The sequence below is a fragment of the Ornithodoros turicata genome, chromosome 4 (assembly GCF_037126465.1).
Source record: "Ornithodoros turicata isolate Travis chromosome 4, ASM3712646v1, whole genome shotgun sequence".
NCBI lineage: Eukaryota > Metazoa > Arthropoda > Arachnida > Ixodida > Argasidae > Ornithodoros > Ornithodoros turicata.
In genome coordinates this window covers 25749449-25776966 of record NC_088204.1, presented here as the reverse complement: position 1 = coordinate 25776966, position 27518 = coordinate 25749449, and the positions used below count along the sequence as shown (strand labels likewise).

The window sequence follows — 27518 nt, the reverse complement described above, 5'->3', positions numbered from 1 at the left end:
GTTCCGCCGCGTCTTATGTTGAGCATTCGCACGGTGCCAGAATATCGGGAGTGGTGCATATTGCGCAGTTATCGCAGACGACACTCTCAGCGTCTTTTCCTGCCGTCTGCTACAGAATAGCTCGTGGCTGTGTCGCAGGGTATTCCCGAAGGTTAGCAGTGCATGGGAAGACACGACGTTCAGCGCTCGCGCTGACAGGATACCAGAAACCTATGACGTTTTTGGCATCTTCTGTTGGATCATCCTGGGGAACGTCGTTCGTACACGGATGAAGTCAGGACGTCAGCTAACCGCCGCAGACGGTTTCAAACACAGGCTGATGGCGGCTCGTCACCATATCGCTGCCGAAATTGTGGTCGTGATTGGCAGATCCTTGATTGCTAAGTCACGTTATTTTAGGCGATCAGGCTGTCCTTCCAGGTAGTGTTGTCCGAAATCACGAGAATGACTCCTGCCTTGGTTTGCTGGTCTGTGTTTGAATGTAAGCGTGCATTCGAGAAAATGCAAGAGAGAATGGGCCAGGGTGAATGTCTTCAAGAATGAGGTCCTGGTATGCTGACGAGCGCGCGATGTGGGCGTTGGTAGCACACCTGACCGGCAATCAGAGAGGGGCAGGTTTATGTCCCGCCACCGGAACTCGCTGACGTTTCGTCAGCTGCCATATCTTTGACGAGAAACGGATTTCACGTCTTTCAGTACCCACAAAAAAGTAAAGTTAGTGAATTACTGTTTCGAAATGCCGAATCCGTGTTATTTCGTGACCAAACTCAAAATCCGTATTGTCTGAACAAACGCTATCCTAAGATCCCTGGCCATCATGGACTTGTCTTCGCTATCCATGTTCAACAGCCTCCCCCAAAACACTCTCTTAAGAAACGTTCAGTTCTCACCACCTGATCATGTTTTATTTCTTACTCACGTACGTGTCTGTAGGGTAGAGCCTTTGTTTCTACTCACAAGTACCTGTACAGTTTTAGCTTACGCTTATGGGCTTCATGCTGTGGCAATCACTGCTGTTGCCAACATCAAAATACAAGCCACCAGCACACTACGAGCAGCCCTCGAACTTCTGCTGTTTACCTTTGTACACATGCCTTAGTGGCTTCACATCTGCCACTCACAATTGATAGATGTGTCTCGTCCTGTCCACTTCTTGCGCAACACACCTCATGATTAAGATAACGTTACCCACCCAGTCACCCCCTCACCTCAAAATATTTAAAAAAAAAGTAATCTACAGCAGGAGGCCACAGCAGCGCAAACCGCAGAGCATATGCCACTTGTCTGCAATGCGCTGAATATTTTCGACTAAGGCGAAACATAGTGACCATAATGACATTGCAATAAAAAAGCTCAAACAACGTAGGGTATAGTAAGGATTTATTGAAATGACGTGCACAAAATCAGGTATTAAATTGCACTGGACCCGTAACAGGTGTTCCGGCACCTGTGTTTGCCTGTGACACTATAGGCAGGAAATGAATAATAAGGAATAGGATGAACATTAGTTATCATAGATGAGACACTGTGGAATATGCACTTAGAGATTTCGTTCTGGTGTCGTTTTTCCTCCCCACCACCGTGCACTAGTCTTGTATGTACCATGTGGTTGTGTAGTCGTCAGTGTGTTATACTCATATTACCTCTGTTAGCTTTATTATTGTTGGCATTTCTGGGTCCACTTCGGACCTATCATCATCATTTGTCTACCATTATATCGAAGAACCACTTTCAATTTCGTTCTGTGTCAGAGGCTGATCTGATTCTCGGCAAGGTGAGAAAACATTAGACGGAACAGCGCCACGCACGCATGACTTGCACAATGACCGTGTTCAGCACTCGCACCATGCAGAGGTGATGATATTGATGGCTACGCGGCCTAGGCGGCTGGCCGAGGGTCTTCGATGGCCTTAGCAGGATCGCAGCTGAAGGAGACCGTCAGAGCATAGCGAACCCCTCTCATAACCTTCTCTACGTGGTGCGGATTTTCCGAGCCAGAGGTGAAAGACACGATGCGTCCTGCGCAAGTCACAGGCACATTGCACTCAGGCATCCAGACAAATACAAGAAGAAAAAGTTGAAGTGAAGTAGAAGCGCCTAAGTTCTTCCCGTCCTACTTTCCCTCGACCCATTGAGGGTGGAAGCGCAGTTCTGTCTTTTTACTGCCACGGCTTTACCAAGCGTAGGGTTGAAGCGAAGTTGAAGTATAAGAACTGAATAGCCACACTCATTACATAAGGTTTTCAGTGGATTTGAGTCTGAGTGTCCCAGGAAGACGTAATATCGTTCTGGTTAGATTTGCATGGCGACTTTGACACGTGACAGGACCTACTTTGAAAATGAAGAACCAGTTTAGGAATAATAGTAATAGTTGGGAACACAACGTGATGTCCACGATTTCGTCTGAAAATGCGTGTAGGATAGGAATATTGTGTTCGAGTAGCGGGTGCAAATATTATGAAATACCAAATTTCACAGTTTTAGGCAGTGCAAGGCAGAGCAGACAACGGAGAGGAATCCTGGTTGCTGACGATTACGCCATTGCAGGCACCACATCAGAATCACATACTGAAGGAGCTGCTGCAACATTTTTTATATTTTCCATCAATTGGCGGAACAAGCAGCAACATTTCCTCGTTTTTTTATCTTTTTTTTGTTCTTATAATTGCTCTGCCTTAAGAATGATGCAACAGCAGCTTCAAGCTGACTTTGCCTTTATGGAGAATGGATATTGAATTTATGCCCATCATGGTCTGCACCACTGCACCTTCTCTGTAATCTGACTGATGTACCGCCTACGAACTTCTCTCTCAGCGCGAGGACTGCAATTGCGGAATTAAAGTCTCAGTAATAAAAAGATATATGATTCGCAATTCAAGCCCTTACATGCTGTCGTCTCACGCGCACAGCTACGTGTTCGTAACATGCTCTTCATCCACTGTGGGTAAAGTAATGGAAGAACAGAAGAACACTTTACCCTAAAGGCTAGACCACACGGCACGAAAAACTAGCCGAATTCTGTCCAAAGCGAATTCCGGGATGAACTTTTTCCGGTGCATCACCGCGTGCAACCGAACTGGAAGCCGAAGTTCGGCAGAAGACTTCTGACCTTTCGGCACATAACCTTTCAACTTGCCAGATCAATGAGATACGTAATCCCCGCATTCATATCGGAGGAGAAATCGCAGACGCGGAAACAGTCGGCCCGTTTGTCACGTCTTTGTTGCTATGATTCTCCTTCCGGCTGAATAGCCATTGGATGCTTGCTACTTCTTCGCGTTACTAGAATTCCTCTCCCAGCGGCTGTCGCGACAGGAGGAGTCGATCCTCCATCGCCTACGCCTCGATGTTGCCATGACCCCGCTGCTCCTCTCTAAGGTGGAGAGACGGACGTCCCCGATGTGTCCCTGCTGTGTTGCTGTCGCCGACATACGCCATCTATTGTTGCACTGCAAGCGGTACGCCGGCCCCCGAGCCGTCCTCGCCACAAATCTCACTTCCCTAGGCCACAGGGAACTTTCCCTGGCGACGCTGCTGGGACCTGTCCGGCACTCCAGACAGTGGGCAGTCACCCAAGCCCTCCTGTGTTACCTGAAGGACACTGGGCTGCTCAGCAGCCTTTGAGCCTTGAGTCACCCCATCAGCCACCCCACCTTGAGAGCCTTTGAGCCACCCCATCGTCCCCTGCCACTTTCTCTTTTCCTTTTCTGCTTTTTTTTCTCTTTCTTTTTTTTTCTGTTTTTCTCTTTTGGGGATAGCAAGACGGCCTTGGCCTGTCTGCCCTTTTGCCCTTTCTTTGTCTTTAATAAACATACCCCCCCCCCCCCCCGAGTTGGGAAGCCAGATCCGACCGAATCACGAAACTCCAGTTGCCGAAGAAAAGCTCGGTCCCGAATTCAGTTTGGAAAGAATCGGGACGGTTTTCTGTATAAGTGTGACGAACCACTGCATAAATGTGTCGTAAAACCTCTTCCCCCAAGCTCTCAGCGCTGCCCCTTTTTGGTCAGAGAGGTAACAGAAGAAGATGTAGTGTTAATCATCATCATCATGTGATCCTGATTGTTAATATTAAATGGTAGACGTGTTTGGAGTGTTCACTAGCTCAGGGTAGAACACAGGGGTCTAGAAAATTCACTTCTAAAAGAAGTGAATTTTAGAGAACAGTTTTATGAAGAATGGAACAGCCTTCAAGGAAAGGCGGAATATTTAGCACATTTAGCACCAAAATGAGGGCATGTTTATTTATTATTTATTTGTAACACTTCTGGCGATTGACTCGCCGTGGAAGGAGGGACATATAAATGCAAGAATAAGAACTGTGCGCATATTCCAGCATCGATGTAAACATAACTGAGCACAACAACGACAGCAATCTAAAAAAAGCAAGAAGGGAAACGCTATGCCAGCAAACATGATTCTGTACTCAAAATATATATCCATAAAAGGCATGTTTCTCTGCCTTGACGTAAACGTGCTTTAAAAATGGGCAGCGAATGATAAGAGAAGCGCAGCGCGAAGCGACTTGCCTTTCTTAGGTTCCACCGTGGCGTTTCCAGCGTCAGAAACGAAGATGAGGCGACCCCCCTCAAAGTCCTGGCCATAGTCGGACAGGTACACCAGCGAAGTGTAGTGAAACGACCCGTACGTCTCCTGCAATGGTAACATACGTCTTACAGTCAACGAAGGGGAGCCGTGGGAATCTCGTGTCGTAGTCAAGGGGTCGTCAGACCGCTTATCGTCACGCTTATTCGGGTAAAATATGGGTTCGCTCTGTTTCAGTATACTTACGTTGCGTTTGAACCAAGACACACAACGAAACAACTAAATACTTCAACTGTGTGATGCAGCAGCAGGCCGTTCCTGGCCTGCTCCTTGACGTCTGCCAACAAAGCTAGTTACACTGATAGGAAATGACTCCCATATATCTGTCCACCACCGCTGTCCTTCGATTATTCTGAACGCGTCGAGAGTCACGATCACGAAAATAGTCTCGTTAGATATATAACTTATTACACTACTGAAATGCCATACTGCTTGACGCCTTTAAAGAAATCTGACGCCTTTAAAGACCTCACAGGTGACTCCTCATTGTGAGATGCTACCCGTTGAACGGAAGATTGGGCGAACGGACAAAATCCCCAACAACGTAGCATCTGACTTGTTCCATGAAATACCGATGACAGGCTACAAAATACCTTTACAAGCCCAATACCCCAAAGATGCAATAGTCCACAGCAAGAACGCGCTCAACAATGTCATCCAATCCTCGTTGCCAGTGTAGATGAACAGGACATACAGCTTCACAATCCTCAAGCAGAAAGAGAGAGAAAATGCTAACAAGATGAAGCGCGTGCAGTACAATATTAATACCACTGACGCCACTACACCACAGTTCCCTTTGCCCTTCCCCTTGACGACCACGCGTAGTTCTGTTAGCGCCAGTCGCCCTCACAGCCTCAGCAGTGAAACTAGGGCGACCTCCCCAACACACACTTGCATGTGTCAGGAGAGCAGTATACGCGAGAATACTTATATCCATTGGCTGCAGATAAAAACACCTTGGGATCCAGACGCTGATCCGGACACGCGGGTACAGCATTGTGAAGTGCATTCAACATTAAAAAGTACCTTTTATGACTTCGAATATCCTGGAACAAACACTACGAAATATGCAACAGCAAAAATAAGAATTGGGCAATGAACGTGGACGACACATTACACATCAAACTGGCCCCTTGTTGACACTGTCCTCGTTGTTACGATTCTTACAATGACTACCGTCCACATAGCCAACAATAAGATGCTTCCAATAAAAACGAATCGAATAATGGGTTCCAATGTATCGTTTTCAGCGACACGTTCACCTTCAGCAGGAGCTATGTAGTTGAACTCCGCTCCGATGGTAACCTTCTCGGAGGCAAGCATGGGACATTGTAGATGACAGTCAAAACATCCAGGTATGATAGTGACACAGAAAGCTTCGTTCTTGTTCAGCTTAAAGAAGCTTGTGGTCGAGTTTGCTGCGGCCTGATGCGTGATATGGCGACGTTTGTTGAGCTGATCGTAACAGACGTCAGACCACAGAGGCACCGGCCAAATGGTGACCAGGAACAGGCGACAGGCGACGCTCTCTCGTGTGGTGGTGACTGTCACGTCTAAGACGCTGTCGCTCGAAGTCCATGTGAAGTGGACGTCGCGAGCGTCGCAGCAACGTGGAGGAGGGTTGGTGCCCTGAAGTTGGGTGACCGCGGAGGTGACATTGTGGCATTCGCGGTAGCAGTTTCTGCGCAGTGCAGGAGGAAGAAGTCACTAGGTTAGAGTGGAACGTCTGGTCACCTTATAGACCTCCCGATGAATAAGCTTACGCGTTACTGCGAGAGCACAGTGCGCAATGAGAAGAGGGCTAAGCTAAAAGAGATCTAGTACGGCTCAGAGCAAGAATATTTAGCCCACGCTCTTCTCACAAAAGCTATCTGGGTACAAGACCCTCTAAAAAGTAAGCAAGCGGAAAAAATACTTGTCCGACTATTCGCACCCAGCTTTTCGCACTTCTTCCACGCACGCGCACAACCTACAAGTGTGCCTCACCCCATATGAACACAACCAACCTGCCAACACAAAGGCTCTCGAGGCTGCTCTTAAGCACGTGATAAAAAAGCGTTATTATTATTATTATATCCCCGCGGTGGAACGATCCAATCACACTCCCGCAAAGCACTAAACGTTGTGGCGATGTACCCGGGGGTTGTCCGTACCGTTTGATGGCTGTGAAGCAGTAGAACCCGCTTCTGAGCTGCTTGAACCGTAGTGGCATGGGCCAAAAGGGCGAAGTGGTCTCACGGAGAGCGACTGCCTGCCGCCTGGGGTCTCTACATTCCACGGCCGACGGCAGCTTCCATAGGGTAAAGGCGTAGCCCTCGTGGTAGTGGCTGTTTGCTCGGGCATCTAACACGCTAATCTCGCCGCTCCAGCTTTCCAGTTGCACCAACAGGAACGGGAGAAAAGGCAGCGTCGCGGCAAGGTTCGACATTGTTCCTTCTTCCTCTTCACAGTGCGGCAGTGATCCACAAAGGGAGATTCGCAGAGATTCTTGTTCTTCTTCTTCTTTAAGAGTGGCGCATAGCCCAATGGGAATTGACCACGGAGATGAGTAGGTTCGTGTAGGTGAGAAACATTGAGATGAAGAGGAAACGAAATGATGCAGTAAAGAATGGAGGGAGGAAAGCGGCTATGGAGGTGTGACAGAATGACAGAATAAAGACAGAACTGATGGGGATGCTATGAGCACGAAAAGGAATGGTGATGAAGGTGTTCGTTCCGTGGGGGATACGTAACGATGACACGAGAGGAAGAAGTGGTCAATCGTCGAGAGGATGCACACAACGCAGACAAACGGGGAGGAGTACGAAGATTCGGAAAAGAAAGTTTAGGGGAGGGACGCCGCAACGGAAGAACATTAGGAGGGACTCCATCCGGTGCAAGCTGCACAGCAGGTAGGGCCAGGGCAAGGCTATAGGTGAGACCTCTGAGGACGAGAAAGAAGCTCACCAGCCGAAGAAGACCTGAGGAGGAAATCAAAGTGCTTATACACGAGATAAAGAATTTTGGGGAGAGAAGGAAAGACAGCGAGCTAGGTAGAGGAGAGAGCCGCCCTTGCAAGGTCGTCTGCAGCCTCATTATGGGGAGTGTCTCATTTTGGAGAATGGAACGGGGACGGAAATAGGAAAGGAACCGGAACTCAAGGGAGGCATCGTTTGACTCCAAGCACTCGTGATTAATGACAGGCAGTCGGAAAAGATATAGACTCGTGCGTGGTTCGGGGAAGCAGCCCGAAGAGCAAAAAGAATAGCCAGGTCCACAAAGTAAACCGGAATATAATTAGGGGTGCGAATGCTTTCGCAGACGTTCAAGCGCGGGAAGATGATCCCGATGCCAGTGCGGGTGAACAAGATGTACGAGGGATGCAAACTGAAGGAAGAGATGCTCGGTAAACCAAAGCTGAGGATGCATGCGGGAATTCCAAGGCAGGTTGCAAAAAGTCGCGATGCAGAAAATTTTGAAAGAGCGAGACGAATAAGCTGGGGACTATAGAGACAAGAGAGGAAAGAGCGCACGGTTAAAAGTTGGAATCTGCTCGAAAGAGGGATAATACGACTTTCACGTACAAGACAGGAATGGGGGTGCAAAAAGTCCCCAAACAAAGGCAGAGAGCCTTGTGCTCAAGTAGCAGGAGACGGCGAAAGTGGGACTGCGAGCGGCCGGAAAAGAGAATGCAGCCGAATTCAAGTATGGGACTCACATACTGCAGGAGAGCAGGTCGGCGAAGACCTGACCGCCTGCTGCTGAATGAAGCAATGAAGCCTAAGGCGCGGGAGGCCCGGGTAGTGAGGTGGTCGACATGGGCTGACATAGAGCGGGATCCGTCATACCATAAGCGTAGATACCTGAGTTTAAAGACGCGGGGCAGAACAGAGTTGCCAATCACAAGGTCAAAACAGATGTAAGAAGGGCTGAAAAACGGGACGGTACATTTGGCATTGTTGACAAGATGAAGCGATCGTAGCCAAGAATAAGTGGACAAAGAGGGTGCTGAAGAAGCGACTGTAGTTGGTAGCGCGAGGTCAGATGGGGAAGAGGCCAAAAAGATGATGTCGTCAGCATGTACAATTACCAAAACATCAGGGTGCAGTGGAATGAGAGTGAGGGCAAAATGCAGCCCTGGGGGACACCTCGGTTCTGCTGATGCCCCAGATGTGGATTTACCGTCACTGCAGAAAAAAAAAAACCGGTGAGTTAGGAAGGATGACAGTCAGGAGAAGATATAGGGGGGAACGGGCAGAAAAGCCAGAGAACGGGGGAGAAGGGCAGATTCAACTGAGTCGAAGGCTTTCGACACGTCCAGGGTGATGAGTGCGAAATGTTCGGAGAGAGCAACGCGGGCAGAGACCAATTCTAACGGGGGAGAACCAATTGTGCTCATCTGCGAATCGCAGGAGGTGACCAAAGATAGCCTACTCCACTAATTTGGCGAAAACTGAAGTAAGCCCCATGTTTACGGTATGGGGAATACAAAGGACTCTGTGTCGTCGTCTTCTATGATACCGTCATGATAATATGGAGCTCAAGTCAAATCAAGATCCGAAGATCAAGAATTGAACATAACTGCATGCCAAAGCATGGACAATTAAATAAATTTACCACGGCGCCTACGCTCTTTCGTTAGCACGACGGCTTCAGGGACAGTGGTACTTTGAGCCGCCAGTCGATAGAGAGGTGGAAACATTGAAGACTTCCCCAGGTTGTATGTTTCTTGGCTTGGTTTCTTAGCAATCCAGTGGAATCCCCGAAACCGGTCGAGCATCCTGTGGTAATCGACGACGCATTTATTGCGACAAAAACCAACAAAAGATCGTGGTAACAAAACTCCGCGTAATAAACTACAATAGCAACGCAAAGCTTGCTCTTGCATTTCGAATAGGCGATGTCAATATGGCAGTCTCGGAAGGAGCAAGCCAGAATTCCCATGTCGTACCCCAGTCCTGGTGACGAGAGTACGCGATGCCGATCAGAGAGGCTACTCAGAAGTCACCAGCTGCGTGGCTTATGCCATGGCAGACCAAACTAACCAGCACCTCCGCTGACGTGAAACACCAACTTAACACTCCAAGACTGGTCTACTATTTCTGCTTTACTGTCGTACTTACTCCCGTCCTCAGGAGTAGGGTCCGACACGAGAATTGTGCTTTTTCAGTCTCCAGAGAGTTGTGTGCGGGCACCGCTAAAGGAAGCTAACGGTACAGAAACCGAAATAACACAAATCAGCATCTATGTGGGGAAATGCACGGAGAGCAAAGTTTGCGTGGCTGTCTCTTTTCTTATGCAGAGTCTGGTTCCCACTTGCTATTTCATTCTATTACTTTTTTTTTTCGTTTTGTCTTGATCGCATACGTGCGTCGTTGTGTCGTCCGGTAAGCAGGCAACATGTTACGAGCGCAAATGTGGGCACACCTTATCTGCACACGCACTGTACACCAGTTAGGACTATCATCCGAGATCACTTCGTAAGCGCTGCGTCTTTTACCTGCTCAGTATTCCAACCAGTGCCAAGTGGAGCCCTCCAGCTATTGTATTTTCTGTTTTTAGGTACTCGGAGCTGAGCTGTACGTCCGTCAGAGCCAGGCCGCGGGAATATGTCCCAAAAATGACAGCCCGTGCACTGTTACAGTATACCGTGTTCCCAACCTAGGATCTGGAGAGCCACGAACAGCGCCGTTTTGCCATGGAAGTTTAACACGCTGTATGATGGAGAGTTGCTTTTCTCTCGCTTTTTTTTTAGCACTCGAGGCTCAGTGGTTAGCGCGCTGGCCATGCCACGTTGAGAAAAGGAGGTACCCTGGCTCGAATCCTGGTGCCAGCTGTGCTGTCTGGGGTTGCCCTCAGACATATGTCGACACAGTTCCCTTAGAAGTCGACCTCGGACACACTACCCCCCCCCCCCCCCCAGAGGTAGTCGTGACATTCTCCGCTTCTGTGAGGCCGAACAGGGCGAGCTATTTCGGCACTACCACCAGGTTTTGACCATGCTATCCTGAATTTGATTGGTCACGTCTCGACCGATGGCTAGAAAGACAGGAAGTGCTCCCACTAGAAATGGCTGGATTTCGTGGCCACCGAAGTTGTATGGATTCAGTTCTTGTTCAGATGCATCAGAACTGGCCGTGACAAGATAGCCTAGCAGTCTTCCGGAAGTTTCACGCGCCGGGTTCCGCCTGGTCTCCGGCGGTGTTGGACTTTGGGTGTCTATAGCGCAGTGGGTCAGGCCGGACCCATCTTCTGGAATGTCTTGTTCATATGGTGTTTCTATCAGGTCCCCAACCGCGTCCCAGTCTCCGGAGTCCTGATGCGGGCATTGAGGATGCGCTTGAGCAATTAAGCATTCCTGACAACCTCCTTGTGGACCACCGTTACGTTGTACGGTCGAGACACGTATGCTTATTCGCGGGACAACGGCGACAACGGCATTTGGGGCAGCCTTACCTGTATTTTTCTGACGAACAGAAGCTCTGCTGGAGTGATGACAGTCGTGGAGCCTGGCGTTGCCCTGTAGTTCAGAAGATTCACATTAAGTTATTCCTTCTAGTTACTCCATTTGACACAGGCGGTTCACGGTCTTTTTCGAATTCTTTATGAACCTCTCAACTACGCCATTTCTTTGTAGCTACAGCAGTGGTGTACGGAGGCGATGTATACCACTGACGCTTGGGAATGTCAGGGGGCCGTTGTCAGTCTTCAGAACATATGGCATCCCATGTACTGCGAAAACGTCGCTGAGCTTTGCTGCCACAGTTCTCGCATTCAGTGATGCAATATTGAGACCACGGGAAACCGTGAATACGCGTCTATGACTACCAGCAAGCATTTTTGCCCTGGCAAGGGACCGGCAAAGTCTGCTACTGATTGTCAGGGTCCATCAGATGAAGGTTCCATCACCAACAGTGAAGTTTTCCTCTCTTCAACGGTTCTATGGCATGCTTCACAGTTCTTCATTGCCGCTTCCACCTTTTTGTCGATTCCCGGGAACCAGATTTTCGCCCTGATCAGTTGTTTTGTTTTCACCATGCCTTGATGGCCCTGGTGCGCTCGGTGTACAGCTTGTGCTTGATAACCTTCTGGAATTACTAGCCTCGTTCCAATTAGGAAGATGTTCCCAGGGTGACCGTTAGCTCATCCTTGACCTGCAGGAAGTGCTTCGACTTCTTGTGTTTCCACATATGGTCGCGGGATTTTCTGTCTTGTCCGACGAGCTGTGATTAACATTTTCATTTGTACGAAGGTCTCTCAATTCGGGCGGTGGTGGATGTCTGGACAAATAACCTGCGGGATTTTCTTTTCCAGGGTTGTGCTGAGTGTCGAAGAGGTACTGATGTAGTCTCAGGCTCAGACGTTCTAATCTCGCGGAAAGCTTCGCATTTGGGTTCTTGAGGATAGACACGAGTGATAGGTGGTCTGTCTTCACAGTGAGCTTGCCTCCAGCCAGGTATACTCACAAACGTTTGTAGTAGCCGGTCCCGTACACACGCGACGACGACAAACAGCTCCGCTCGCAACGTCACATAGAGCGAGCCTGATGCTTCAACACGAACATCGCGCCATGAACGTGCTTCCAGTTCTTCAAGGCGCTGACAATAAATGTATTGTCAACCGCCCTTGCTTGTCACGTCTCATTGGTGACCCAACAAGTAGCCTTGGAGTCAATGATACTCGGCGTTGCGACGGCCCAGGCAAGCACCACTCCTTCCGAGCCCCTGCCCCCGCATCAACCAGCGCACTCCTTGGGTCATGTTGCCATTCGTCTTCCACCCTTCTGGCCGCGCAACCCGAGCATCTGGTTCATTCAAGCGGAGACAATTCTAGCTGGCCGGCATATCTTCCCAACTAACGATGTATCGGCACATCGTCGCCACGCTGGCCTCCGACATCGGCATGGAGGAGTCTGACGTCCTCCAGTCCCGCCAAGATCCCGCCCAAGATCCCTACGCAAGGCTCAAGTCTGCCATCGTTGAGTGGACCACCATGTCCCAGTGTAAGCGTCTACAACTAATGCTTACGGCTGAAGAACTGGGCGACTGCCGCCCCACCCAGCTGCTCCGATTCATGGAAACTTTACTTGGCGATCGCCCGATCGCGCGCACGCATTCGACGGCAATGTTCTCCGGGAGCTCTTCCTTCAGCAGCTACCACAGTAAGCTCAGGTTATGTTGGCCCCCGCCTCTGGCTTGCCTCTTCAAGACCTTGCGCAGCAGACAGACAAGGTCATGGAGGTCGTCGGCCCTACCACTGCCTCGTCTGCCGACACTTCACGTTGTCCACCCCGTCACCATGTTGACAGCACGCCTTAGGATCCACTGAACTCCCAACACGAGACGCTCTCGCAGGACATATCCGATCTCCGTGTGAATGTGTGGCGGCACTCTCGCAATCTCGGACGATCCTGGCCTCAAGCACTCCCGCACTCCCTCGCCGCCGCGTTCCCACAGCCGTCATTTCCACTCTCACGACCGTTCGTCTTCCCCAGCAAGCAGAGATCCATCCTCAACTCCCCTTCGCTGGTACCACGTCCACTTCAGAGAGCGCCGGCGATAGGAGGAGCTAGGGTAAGGCGACCGCCTTAGGCCCCGCGCACGAAGCCCTCAACCAGAGATTACTTTTTTTTTTAATATCCAGGTATGCACTTAATCGTGTGAAACAGGCCCCGCACACCCCTCGCACCGGCCCAGCCTCTACGGCTACCGTTTGCACAGTGTTAATAAGCTTTAACTCTGTGGCTGTTTTGTAGCTCATCAGAGGTACCTGTGGCCCTCTCACGACGTACACCGGTGCTTGAACGCTCATCCCCTGGACGCTGATCAATGCTGTGAATGTCCCCCCAACTGGAATATCTCGGGTGACACCATAGAGGGCCTATCGTGTCTTCGTTGTTTCCAGCGGTGTTCGAAGGTGCTCACGCCAGGTCTGTTTGCCGACAACGTCGACACCTGCACCAGTGTCCAGAAGGAATTCTAGTGGCGTTTCGTTGATATTTACTGTCACAACTGAGAGCTTATTAGCTGAGATTTGTTTCTTGCAAAGAGCCTAGGGAGCATATAACGTGGTCACCTGCTTTATGGGGTGCATCACCACTCCGTGTTTTCTTGGCTTCTACCTACTGTACGAAGTATGTTTTTGAGGGATTTTCGATGGTTGCGGCTTGGATTTCGGCGACCTCTATGCTGCGGCTGATCCCTATAAGCTGCTCCAGCTTGATATCAGGATCGCGGAGTGCAGACGACGCAGTTTGTGAGACTTTGTTTACTCGATAATTTGTGACATGAGCTCTTTATCAATATCTGGAAATTCGCACGTCGCATCAGGTCTTCTCAGTCGTACATGGAATAGATCCAGCGCTTTTTCTTCTGCGTCTTCCCGTGCTTGATGGAACACGTGGCGCTCGTACACGGCGTTCTTCTTGGGGCGAAGTGGTCCTTCAGGCGTGCGGCAGCTGTGCCACAGTCTGATCCCGTGTTTTGCAGCGTTCGATAGATATCGTACACCTCTTACCCTGCGTAATATGGAGCAACATGGCGCGGTTGCGAGTGGCGCGTCTATGATGTTTGCAGCCAAGAGAAAGTTTTCGAAGCGGGTGTGCCACTTCAACCAGCGCTGTGCTAACAACGACGCGCCTGAGTGCGGATCGAGCTACGGAAATGCTGGTAGAAGAGCCTCCATGTGACTTACTTGAATGTTAGCCCCGTAGGGTGTGTCAGTTGTTCTTCTCGCCAGCGTCGCGTTGAGCTTTCTTCGCTTCTGCCGTGAGTTTCTTGCTTGCGCGCAGGTCCTGTGGTCACTCAAGTAAGAATCCTTGTCGCCAGTTTTTGTAGTATCTTCGCCCCATTTGGGTTCCGAATATGAGCAACGACAGTGCCAGACCGCAGTCATCCAACAGCCACCTTTCATAATCCGAAACCATACATTCCGAAATCATATACTCTTCTTCATCTTCAGCCACAAAGGAAATGGCCTCTATACTCTATCAAGTGTGCGCCCTTTGTTCCTTTCCTTCTCTTCTGTCTTCAGCGGCGCTTCTGTCCAAGAACACTGCACTGATCATGGTGCTTTGCAGAATTTTACTCCAAATAAAATACATTTAATTAGGCTACGATGGGTGTTCAAGTCAAACCGGGACTATATCTGTCTCTTGAGTGTACAAATGGCTCGCGCTACTTCTTTTTCGCCATTTTCACACGCGACAGGCCTCCGCGTTCACCACGCGGTGGTCCAAAGCTTGTGCAAAACAGAAGACACGTGCTGGACCAGATGGCCGACAACGAGGTGAGCGCGCACATCGAACAGCGAATTGTCCCGGTGTGACTTCAACACCCCTCGTAGGTGGTACAGATTCCGGTGCTGTGCTTCCGGTGCTGTGACACTACAGAACGACAACCGTTCGGAAGGCTGGCAAGTGCCCAACTGAATCTCTAACGCTCGTGCAAGGCACAGGCGCCAGATGTGTTTGGTAGGTAAGTAAAGCATGCTGACAGCAGCACTGCCTCCATTGGCTTCAATTCCACTGCCACGCGCAATGCACGCTACAGTCACAATATAGTGACTGTAAGCTATATTGAGAGCTCACGACCCTGACACGAACGCGGGCAACGTGTTCAACCCTTCTCACAAGGTCGATGGGGTCGCTTGTGAACACCTTTCTTGCTGAGGAACGTCGCTTTGCAAGGGAGTATGTAACAGGTATTCTCGCAAACGTAGAACAGCAGATTTTTTAACGCCATATATTTTTATTCCTGAAATGAGCACGTACTTTGGGTTATATCAGCAGATATCGCAGTGCAAGATATGCTGGATATTGAAGTCCAAGATATGCTGGAACCACGCACGCCGAGAGCACAGGAAGGACAACTGTCAGCGCACATCTGGGTCACTAACAACAACTTTATTTTGATAATGATGTAAGCTGACGATGGTGGCCGCTAAGCCCGCCAGCAGCTCAGCATCGACCCCAATTACTCCACTGCACGTGGCCCTACAGTGTGGACTTGCAACGGGTTCAGTTTCGGTTTCCAGGAATACAACATCATTATGCGTGAGAGGAGGTGAACAGGATAGAGGCCACATGATTATCCAAGTATGTGAGCACTCGTTAAACACGTAGTTGTCCCCTTGGATTTGGTACAAATAATGCTCACGCAGCACGATAACTTTGAAGCACCAAATGTATATGATGCGACTGCATGGGCGGTCAAAACCTGAGGACCTACATTATGGCAGTGAATATGATGTAATATATTGCAGACCAGAACACTGCTACCGTTTCGCGAGAATGGACTGTAAATACCACTAATTCATGGCATGAATACTTTACGAGCCTTGCACAGATGACCCCACACTGATCACAACACCGTCACAGCAAAGCGAAACAGTGGGCAAAAGTTCTGATTACAGCCCCAAGATTTCCGTGAAATTTCACGGAATTTGCCACGCTTCGCGGAACGGAACATTTCCCGCAGAATTGTATTTGTGTGTGTGTGTGTGTGTGTGTGAAATATTCAGCATATTACATAAGTATGAGCATTCCTTCACTTGGTGCCACCATTCTGCAAGTTGGCTTCACCTCACACTTCTTGGACTGTCAGTTTACATCAAACTGGGTTAGTCTTGGTTAGTTGGCCCATTGTAGGTTAAAGATTTTTCTATAGCTTTCGCATTCATAAATGCGCCATTGTGCACCACCGACGTTCGGCAGTTCCATAGACAACGAGCTGTATCCCTTATGGTAAACTGAGATTCACTTATACTCTGCGCATTTGCGTGATCCTAGGAGAATGATGAAACTTCATTTTTCTATTGTTTTCTGTTGCCCGCGGATTTGTAAGTCACACTTCACGGAAAATTTAATTTTCCGCCGCAGAAAGCTCGGGACTTTAGTTCTGATGTCCTGATAGGCCCAAATGTCACTGTCGTCTGCTGCCGCCGTGTCGAAAATCGTACTTGTACCCGGTCCACAACCAACTCTAGGATCGCCTACCCTCTTTGTCACGTCGTACAACTCTGCCGCGTCACTAACTCCTACTGGAGATTTTGCCTAAGTGTTGCTTTATAGTTTTTTTTAAATTCCGTGTTAGCACCGCGAAGCAACTGTGGCTATGAGCGGCGTACAGACGTGGACAGATGGAGAGAGGACAGCAGGATGTAGTGATGGACAGATGGGTTAGTATGCGTCCTGGGCCGACTTTAAGGGGAACTGCGCTGACATTCGTCAGGAAAGTATTCGGAAAACCCAGGGAAAACCTCAGACAGCACAGCCGGTGACAGGATTCGAACCCGTGCCACCTCCCAGGCCGTGGAAAGCGGCCACCCTAACCACTATGCCAGCTTTGCTTCAGTGAAATTGTATATCTCCCAAGATTTAGCAGAAAATCTGCGGGGATGCATCTTCATCATTGGTCATGTGTATCAACATAGGCTGCCCTTGGCATGTACAACAGCAACTATAGAAAACTCTGCAGCCTTCCTTGAAATACCCAACCTACCATTATCTGCCTACAACTACCCTTCTCATCGGCAATGCAGCTGGTTTGTCTCAAAATGTAGGGGCAACATATGGCGAACAAAGACATCAGCATACACTTCTAACCTTGTTGAATAGCGTATTTCCGTTGAAGAATACTTTTATGTTTCATTCCTCCCTTCCTAAAAATTGTCTTATTTCATTGACTGGTTGAGATGTAATATTTGGTCCTATGTGATGTGAATATCTTTTCCCTATGTTGATATTGATTTTGTTATGTCTTTCTTTTTCTGTTTTTGTTTATTTATTTCGTGGCTGTTAGCTGCTGCTGCATGCATGGAGAGCAGATGCCCTGTCAAGTCACATTATGTGACCTTTTGTACCTGTTTCCCATCACTCATGTGGTTAAATAAATAAATAAATAAATCATGCATAGTGGCTTGCTGAGATAATACGGCAGGCAACTCTACATGCGTGCAACCAGTCTTCCATCCACAGGTTGGAAGGTTAGGTTCCATCCACAGGTTATATAACAGTCAGAGCCATTACCCAGATTCAATGCACTGTCATGTGGGATGGCACAATCGGCCGATCGGGCAATCAGCCAGGGTTGCGAACTCTGGTTACTTTTTGCCAAAAAGGATAGTACTACCTTGTCCCTGTTGCTCTGTAATATTTTGGTAGCCTACTTTGCTATTTTTCGGCGATATGTAAAGTTGAAGTTGAAGTATCGGGGAAGAGAAGGTGTTCCAAGCCTTCACCGCCACAGGAACAAGTTTGAGAAACTGTATGAGAATATGCGGAAATACCAAGACCCCCCCTTGTAGGGGGTGTACAGTTAAAAAACTTAGGGAGGTGTCACCAAACAATTAGGGGGTGTTGTGGGTTTCCAGATAAATCACGGCCAGGGACCCTCTTGGCACGAAAAGTTGAGTTTTGATTTATGGTGTACATATTCTGCCGTTATTGTTTGTTTCTACCTTTCCACTGTGCTTTGTTCCTGCGTCACATAGTGTTTCCAAAACAATGCTTGCGTTCATGACATGAGTGCTACTTTGGTGGCTACTATCTATAACATATGGTTATTTTTGGTCATTTTTGGCAGTGAGATGGTTGTATTTTGCGTCAGCATGTTGGCAACCCTGCAAAGGACCACAGAGAATAGATCGAAACATGAAAGTGACACGGGAGCGATAGCGTGGCTTCCATAGCAAAAGCGACTGGATTAGTGCAGTCCGAAAGCTTCAGGCTTTGTTAGTTGGCGAGAAACTTGTGATAATCGGTGCCATGTCCAAGGGCAAAAAGAAAAGCGATGCTGCTATCTTCGAGTTACAAACGTTCTGTGCTTGAATCAGAAGGAATGATTCAGGAAAAACTTTTTTCTATGCTACTGAATTGCATTGCTAATACAGCGATGACATTTGTGCTCAAAAACTTGCGTGATATGCAGGGATAAGAGTGCCGTTCCTATTTTTAAGCCTGTCTTATGACAAAACAACGTACGCTACAATAGACTGCACATTTTTTCTCGACAAGTTTGATTTAATCAATCGTGCTATTTAACGAACGAAGTATGGTTATTTTCAATTTTATTATACAGGGTGCATCATGTAAGACTGACCAGAATTTTATTAAATCCGTGATATATTTTTCTTTGACAAAAGTATCTATTCCCGATGGGGCCTGCTCAAAGATGGTGGTGTATCAGTAATTACCACAGCACTTTCAGAATTAATCTTCATAATTTGTGAAAATAGGATATTTGCAAAGTTGTAAAGCACACCCCTGAAAAGTCTACCCGTAACAATATAGAAACTGCAGTGTTTTTCTGTGCCCTAGTAAAAAATATGTGAAAATACAAAATAGGTATTCAAGCGTTGCGCAGGTCCTACGGCACCATTCTCTCCACCCCATCTCGGTGTCACCCTTTCTTAACTGACATTAGGCTGTTCCTCAAAGCATGGAACAGCCTGCTTTGTCCCCAGGGGTGAGTGTGAGGGGGAATAGTGATGCCTACATTATCACCTTTGATTTTGTTCTCACCACTATCTGGTTTGACACAGTTCGGTGATATCATCTGCTAAATGTCGCGCAATAAAACTGACAATCCAGAACTTCAAAAACCATGCAGATAACACAAATAAAATCACTGATTACGCAGCTTGATAAATTCTACCAGGTTTTAACAAAACAAAAATAATAGTATCGACCAGTATGCTTGGAAGTTGGGGGGCTCCATGCCTTGAGGAACAACCTGATGTCAGTTGACAGAGGGTGTGACAGCGAGAGAGCGATAGAAAATGGGACAGCAGAGCACTCGAAAATATGGAATTTTCCCCTATTTTTTACTAGGGCTCAGAAAAGCACTGTGGTTTCGATTCTAGTCGACTACACTCCTCAGGGTTGTGCTCACCAACTTTGCAATTGCGCGGTCAACCTATTTTCGCTAATTATGAAGATTAATTATGAATGCTAATTAACAGCAGCATAATTACTGATACACCACCGCCACTTGTAGGATCCATCGGGAATAGATATATGTTCAACAGCTTTTCAGAAAGTAAAACAAATAGTGAATTTAATAAAATAAGTCTTACGTGATGCACCCTGCATATGGTTCACCTGTATTTGGATATTGTGACCTGCGTTCTCTTCTAGAGCATGATAACTAGAAAACGTGCAGCAGGCTGCTAAATGCCCCTTTAAAGCTTCTTGATGGTTGTGTGAGGTAAGAGACGAAAGCGACCAACCTTGTCAACATGGATTTGCCAGTAGTTGTCATGAACAGTGCGAGCCTCACGGTCTGTCATTTCTGAGAAGAATGTCGGGTGAGTGAGGTACAGGTGCTTTGGAGGCACAGCGAACTGATGAGATACCAGTGTGTGTACTTTATCCTTCACTTGCCTGCATCGTAACGACAGTGAAAATAGAGGCTAGTATTACTATCATGTATTGTGCCATGTGCTGTAATGAAGAAAAGTAGAGAGATTCCCAGTTTTAGAGCAAAGTTGGCAATGCTTAATTTACTTTTATTCTATCGCTACTCGTGCATCTGAAGTCTATATTCTACAGTAGCATATGGCTGCATAAGTAATCTATGGGTAGAAATAAAGAATATGAGAAGCACTGTATAGCATACGGTACAGTGACACCTCGTTAATTTGAAGTTGCATGGAGGGCAAAAATAATTCCAATTAAGTGGGTTGCCAAATTCAGCGAATCCAGAGATGTTGACTACCTTTATTGTGCATGTAGACTGCTGCAAGAGCACTAAGGGTGCAGAAAATCATGCATGTCTGCTGCGCACGGTAACTGGAGTAGGAAGTAACCGTGCATTCCAGGCGGCATAGGTCAGGACCACGGGTCGCGGCACGTATCATTCACTTCCACAGAGTTGCGAACAACATTAATCAAAACTAAGGCCTCTGAAGACGCCGACACGAGTGGTTCATCACCACCACCTATAGCATGGTCAGCCATACTGCAGTTTGTTTTAAGTACGTCCTCCATAACAGTTGCAGCACAGGATTACTCACTGCCTTCCCGTCTACCGCACTCTTCAGGAGATGTGAAACATTCTTCACAGTTATCAGTTCTAGCAAAGACCCACACTGTAGCTTGCTGCCACAATTAGAGCACTACACGGGCCCGGGCTTCAGCCCCGAAAGCCTGAGCCCGGCAGGGCTCGCGGGCCGGGCTTTGCATTTTTTATGCGAGCCGGGTACGGGCTTGACAATGCCTGCCATGGTCGGGCATGTACGCGAACATATTTCACGAGACTGGACAACTGAATTTTCGTGTCACTTTTTTTTTTTTTTTTTCATTGGGTACGGGATATTATGGTATTCTCATCTGAGAACTATCACTTTTTTATATGTGATCATGCTTATTTCGTGTAATGGGTCTGGATTTCACATGTGAACTGACACATATTTGGGGACGATTGGTGTGGCGTGCGCGCTGAGATGTTTGCCGACAAGATGAAAGGAGTTGGGCGATTTGGGCAACAGGAGGAGCGTCCTTCACTTGACCCAAGCCAGAGAGGAGCAGCCGCATAAGTGTTCTGACATATTTCGTTCGCATGAGAGTCCAGCACAAGGGTCAGTTAGGTTAGGTGTTCCGACTTATTTTGTTCGCATGAGAGTTCGAGAAAGGGGAACTAACACCTGTGCACGCACAATAGAGCGGAGATAAGTCTCTCTTGAACTGCAAGGTACACACATGCCACCCACGCGCCGCTGCACGCTGCCTTCCCAAGCAAGCAAGCACAGAGCGGCTTGAAACACAGCCGCTCCTTTCAAGTGGACCCCCTCACTCTCCACCAATTAGCTGCGTCCTTCTCCTCGCTGCGCTGTGCTCTTTAGTAAATAGAAATGCATCTCCGGGCCTCGAGAACACATACAGCAGAGGCGGGCTGGGACCGGGCCTCAGCATGAAAACAGTCGGGTACGGGCTGGGCCCCGGCTGGAAATCTATAAAAGACGTTATAGGCCTGGTCCGGGCCTGAAACTTAGGCCCGTACAGTGCCACAACCTCTACCCTCTAGCTACAACCACTCATGAAACGCCAAACTCACATACCAGGTGCATTTTTGAGCACGTTGCATCCTTTGCAGAGTCGGTGATGAACAACTTTTCTTTTGTTGTGAGAGTCTTGTATTCGGCAGGGTGCTACATCACACCATTGCAGCATTGTTTTACGATAACAGAAAGTGACAGTGGCATGAGGGGCGGACCTTCTGCAGCTCATAGCGGGAAACAAGCGAAGGCGAGAAGGGAATGCCAGCTGATTGGCCGCAGGCGCTGCGAGGCTCCAAGGCAGTCCCACGGAAAATCTTACAAATTAAGCGGGTCGTGAGGTACAAGTGCTTCGGATTAATCAGGATTTCAAATTAGCGAGGTTCTACTGTACCACTGAAAGTGCATAGAACAGTTAAATCTGTGATACTGATGATCTGTTATAACTGCCACGTTGCTGGCTGCATGCTTAGAGCGCTGTTAACATGAGGATTGTTGTAGTGACGCAACCGGCTCTGGCTTTGCCACAGTTCTGGTCTTCAATGATGAATGTCCTCTCTCGATCATCTCAAATGTTGCTGCTGAATTGTATTGAATATCTGACTGCAAGGGACAAATTTTTGGTTGCAAAAATTCAGGTGCTTCATCAAGTACAGGGAGCATTAATATTTTATTTCTTGTTCCAACAAGGTATAGATTGCATGGTTTGTTGAGTTATACAGTTGAACTCCTTTACAACGAAACTCAGGCAACCACCAAAGAAATTCGTGGTAAAGGTCACTTCATTAAAGAGGTTGTCTGCCATGCCCTATGTGGCTCTGACAGAACCACGAAAAAAATTCATTGTAGTGGTATTTTCGTTAAAAAGGCGTTCATTGGAAAGAAGTTTGACAGTATAGACCAAACAAAGAAAGGAAAAGACTGTCCCCGAGAGCAGCTTTCCCTCGAAGCATGGATGAGATGTGGCTTCGCAAATGTTGAAACGCAAAGGAATTCACTTGAATTTCTATTTAAAACACTGAAACTTAACAAGAAGCCAGCTTTTCTATGATAGAACTCAAAGGAAGGTGTCAAACCAGTGCTAACATGAGCAACCCAAAATCAGTGGACAAGCATTGCTGACAAGCTAGACAAAGTGAGGCAGCTCTGGTTCAGGCTGTTCCAACTCATCATTGCCGACATTGGTACACCTCAGGCTTAGCGGCTTTAAGGGTCTAATGCCCCTTCTCAATGTTTGTGATGAACAAAGTAAAGCTGCTTCATGAACCTAACGTGGGTGTATGATGTGCACATGTCAAGAGTTGTGGGCAATATGATGTCCTCACTGACTGGTAGATACGAGAAAAAACTGTACCTATAAAGTTGAAAATCCTCTTCGTTAAATGGGTATTGCACACCTTTTTTCTTAGCAAACCTGAAATGTATCAATGCACCTTAGAGCATTTTAACAAACTATAAAGAAATTTAAAGAAATCATTTGGCAACAAGCCACAAGTATATCAGTATTATCACTTAAATACTTACTTATAGATATTAACAAACCCCTCGCCATGAGAGACAGAACCAGAGTGTAGATCCAGGATGGATGCACCACCGCTGGATCGGCTCAGGGCCATACCGTTTTGTACTATCCTACGGAGAAGAAAAGAAGATAGTGTAAAAGCTACAAGCATGCTAGTTCTCTTAAAAAATTTTCTACCCCATATCTTGCTGCAATACATGCGAGTTCATAAATTTTGCACAATTTTAAGAATTGGTTACAATGTCTGCGTGATAAAGATACAAAACCAAATGATTTGTATTTACTCATACACATTCTGTTTTCCTGTTTTTATTAAACAACAATCATAACCAATCAACCATAATCAATAATCATAACCAATTTCCGCATCAAACCAAATTTCAACGAACTCGGAAGAATAATGTGATCAAAATATGGCGAATCAGCGTGTGTAACTCACCAACATAAAAATTACTATTGCTGAAGTTTAAGATATTTTTATTACAAAGCTAGCCAGGAGGCAGAATACAGAATTCACATCAAATGTTTTAAAAGCAGCTTTTGTGTATATATATATCTCTCTATCTCTCTTTTTGTGTTATTTCAAGCTACAAGTATAACTGCCCTGTATGTTGCAATATGCAGGGAAGTGCCTCAGGATTAGAGCCGTATGTATGTTGCAAGACTTTTACCAGTAAATATGCCATCCTAAATAATGGCACACTCCCATTCCAGAAGGAGCTTTCCTAATTTGGATTTTATGTGCCCTTTAGTGATTATCCTTTTAGTAATTATTAGTTAGTATACCCTTATACCATAATTACCTAGTTCTTAGGTAATTATGGACCTGCAATTCATTTACAAATTTTTTTAATCATGGTGCATGATCTCTTCATGCAATGATAATTAATGATAATAAGTTTGAATTATACAATAAATGTAATGTAACATGCAGCAATTCTTCTTCATACTTCAAAATTAAGCCCTAATGGAACACGAACAGAGGACAGAAGCAAAATGGCGCTGACAAGCTGATGGTGCATGACTGTGAAGTAATACCCGAGACAAGGTCATTTGTCTGATCTCCTTGTTGTACTTCACAGTCACGGACAGAGGAAGTTGACAGGACAGAGTAATCTTCCTGTGTCCTTAGTTCCGGCAGGGCATGGGGCCCTATTGCCAAGACAATGCGCCAAGACTGCCAGTTGAGCCAAGACAATGTAGTTGCAGGCACTGTTGACGCACACAACTAGATGCAAATCCGTACCATGAAAACCACCACGCCACACATTCTGCCTTGCTCCCCGTCTGAAAAAAATCCTGGCAGCACCCATGGGCTGAGGTAGTGCTTAACTTTGAAATATCAAGTAGTATCTTTTGTCATCGTGCAATTGTTCTTGCGATATTTTTAAATGTGTAACATAAATGGCGGAAAAGAATTCCATCTCATAAACGCTGAAAAATTTATGCACTACATCCACAAAACATGCCTTTTGTAACTGAACGCAACTGCGGAGAACTTAGGCACAAACACGTTGCAGTTACATTATCGCTCAGGACAATTGTCAGTTATGTACTCATGCAACATGTGCTACACCGCACTCCTTACTGCCGCAATTTTGTGACCTCTTCAGGGGTAACCACACTGTCTGAAGCCACTCGTCCGCACCTCCTTGGAACGCACTCTGCAAAATAAACGACAAAGCTACCTTTTCACACGCCAAGGAAGAGAAAAGGGAGTGTCAAGAAAAAAGTTATGTACCAGGGAACAGGTGACTCTCATTGATGTAGTCATTTGAGCACGTAACAGCCTGGAACTTCACAGTCAAGTTTTCGCTAAAGCTCGCAAATGTGGTGGAAACGTTACTCCTCCAAACTGCTGACAGGTACAGCACCGCAATCAGTGCAAGAGATAACAGAACTCGTGCTGTTACCCTTCGTCGTAAGTTAAGTGGGGCCTTCGCAGGATGCTCACTTCTGCAAAGTTCAGCAACGATAGTACATACATGCGCGGTTGTAGAGTTTTTTTTTTTTTTCCTACCCTTTTCTCTCCTCTGCTTTTGATGGCCCTTTTCTTCGCTTCGCGTTCATTCTCGGACCGCCACGTTGAATAAGAAGTTTCTCTAGCGACGCCGTTCTTCCACTGTTAAAGCCGCTGGTACTTTATTTCGCATCAACATCCACAAGCACACGATACATGCACACAAAACGTCAAACAAGCACGCGTTACAAGTACCTGCTGCTAAACCTTGCCACTGTTATAAAATTGCTAACGTTTTACGACGTCACGTAGAAATGTGAAGACCGTGCTAAATGTCAGACGTAAGCTGCCCATTCGTTTTATGCAGCGTGAAGCAAACACGCATGCCTCAGGGAAAAATGTGGCTCGGCGCTCGGATTTACTCGCCTTGGATTGACTTGACTTGTAGGCTGAAACAAAACTCGAAGCGAATACATTACATATACCCATATACCTTGGCGAATACTTTGGAAACCATGGGGTGAGTAACAACTAGCAGTTTACTGTAAGGAAAGGGGAAATGGGAGTGGTCAGTTCACCATTTCTTCCTGACCGGCCTTGTGAATCTTCATCATGGACCTGTACCAACAAGCCCGTCTTGATACGTTGAGTACTTTGGAAAATATGGAAATTGATGTTCTGAGCCTGGAACACAGAAGCAAGAACAACACAACACGTATCAATACATTAGGGAACACGAAGGGACAGACACAACCACTGATCTCGATTGTAAAAGGCTGGATCGCGGATTGGGAGCGCGAGCGTGAAGAAACCGGCCGCCATCTTACTGTACCCACAACAGTCGCCGCAGCGATCATGGCAACTTCTTGCGATTACGGTCGTACCAACCGTACTGGCAAGGATACAAGGCCTAAATTTATACAGGTGAGTCACTCTTCATCAAGGAATAAATAGGCGTCCATTGTGTATGTTTAGTTGACCATTATGAAGTGTTTTTTTGCCCAAAACGAGCACTGGATGCAGGTTGCTTGATCGCTCTTCCGACGTTCAATCGAGCACACTTGCATTTTACCCGGCGGCAAATACAGTTTGAGTGCATAATATGCTTGGGAGAACACGTTACACTACACGGGTAGTGTTGTCATCAATATATGTGCAAGCACTCGAGCGCTCTTTTGCATGCATTGCTAGCATGATACACGGTGTTCTCTGCGGAAGCAAGTGCCACATTCATTTCTTTGAATTACCTTCGCGCACAAGTTCGGTATTACGTCATAATGAGACCACGATTGTCACCTTTTTTCATGTATTGGTATTGTTTTGTGCCTTGGTTTGATTTGTGACAAAGAATCCTACGTAACGGTGGTGTGGCGCGACTTGAATAACGCCTTATGTCTGAGCTGTATCGTCAGCTTGTTACGATAGCAATAATTTGCAGCGTGTCGTGCTATTTGTAGCAGTTTTTAAGGCAAAAGTGGTCTCTCAATACAGGTTTCGTCATGAGGGCTACCCAGTGAATAATCTGTGCAGTGTGATACGGCTGGGTGTACAGGTAAGTATCACGTTCCTCATCCACTGGTTTCTACTTTACAGGAAGGAACAACCTCAGTGCACGCACTGTGGTTAGCCTCTCTCACTTTTGCATGTTTTCTTACATGTTCACATCAGAAACACACCTCAGACTTTAGGCTCCTTCACCCAGCGATATAGTAATTAGATATTATAATTCTTTTTAGAAGAGTTTGTAATCTTTTTAATTTTTAGAAGATACAGGGATTGTAAACTATGTTTCAAACTGATGTTTTAACATTTGTCCAATGCATTTATTAAACAACATATTCATTTTTAACTCGTTGCACCCAAACCAATCTTCTGATGTATTATTTCCTTTGTTGTCGATGCACCATAAAAATTGGAATAATACTCATCAATGCAGGTTACTTCACAGCTGCCTCGACATACTCAAGAAATGGGTGCAGAACCTGCGTAATGCCCACAAACCTTGACTGCCACAGCACCTCCAGAAAGTAAAGGCATATGTGTCACATGGGATTTTTAAAGGCATTCACAGTATATAATACCTTGTATGAACTGTTGTAGATCTAAGCAGCCTCTACAGTACACTCTCAGAATTTTTTTTTTTTATTAAACTGACAACATCGTAATATACATGGTAAGGCACTATATATCAGTCGGATCATAGCTACAAGCTAGTGCGATTCGATAATAGTTTACAACGTTTAGTTATTCAAACGCGGCAGTTACATTAAGAAAGAGATTGGCTGAGGAAACACACATTTATACAAGCGCTAAGATTACACAATAACAAAAATATAAATATATATCATCAATCCTTCTTACTGACATCACTATAACGATATTCAACAAGACTCGAACAGAAACCTCCGGACGGCTAATTTGAAGTGTTTGGCTACAACGACATCAAGGGGCAAGGAGTTC

General features: G+C 46.8%; 2 protein-coding genes and 1 long non-coding RNA gene across 3 annotated transcripts; 1 reads left to right on the top strand and 2 right to left on the bottom strand.

Moving 5' to 3' along the window:
• Positions 1-1363: 1363 nt before the first annotated feature.
• LOC135391357 (2-oxoglutarate and iron-dependent oxygenase domain-containing protein 3-like) lies at positions 1364-25548 on the bottom strand. Its single transcript, XM_064621608.1, has 8 exons — positions 25119-25548; positions 24840-25054; positions 24687-24762; positions 23101-23208; positions 22931-22990; positions 19810-19963; positions 4527-4650; positions 1364-2019 (listed from the first exon to the last, which is right to left on the bottom strand). The coding sequence occupies exons 1-8, from the start codon at positions 25166-25168 to the stop codon at positions 1880-1882; spliced, it is 927 nt and encodes a 308-aa protein (XP_064477678.1). The 5' UTR covers positions 25169-25548; the 3' UTR covers positions 1364-1879.
• Positions 5252-7623, bottom strand: LOC135391358 (uncharacterized). Its single transcript, XM_064621609.1, has 2 exons — positions 6756-7623; positions 5252-6283 (listed from the first exon to the last, which is right to left on the bottom strand). The coding sequence occupies exons 1-2, from the start codon at positions 7028-7030 to the stop codon at positions 5716-5718; spliced, it is 843 nt and encodes a 280-aa protein (XP_064477679.1). The 5' UTR covers positions 7031-7623; the 3' UTR covers positions 5252-5715.
• Positions 25549-25917: 369 nt separating the features above from the next.
• On the top strand, positions 25918-27258 carry LOC135391359 (uncharacterized). The gene is made up of 3 exons (XR_010421909.1): positions 25918-25982; positions 26550-26610; positions 26995-27258. It is a non-coding gene; the product is annotated as an uncharacterized LOC135391359 (long non-coding RNA).
• Positions 27259-27518: the final 260 nt, after the last annotated feature.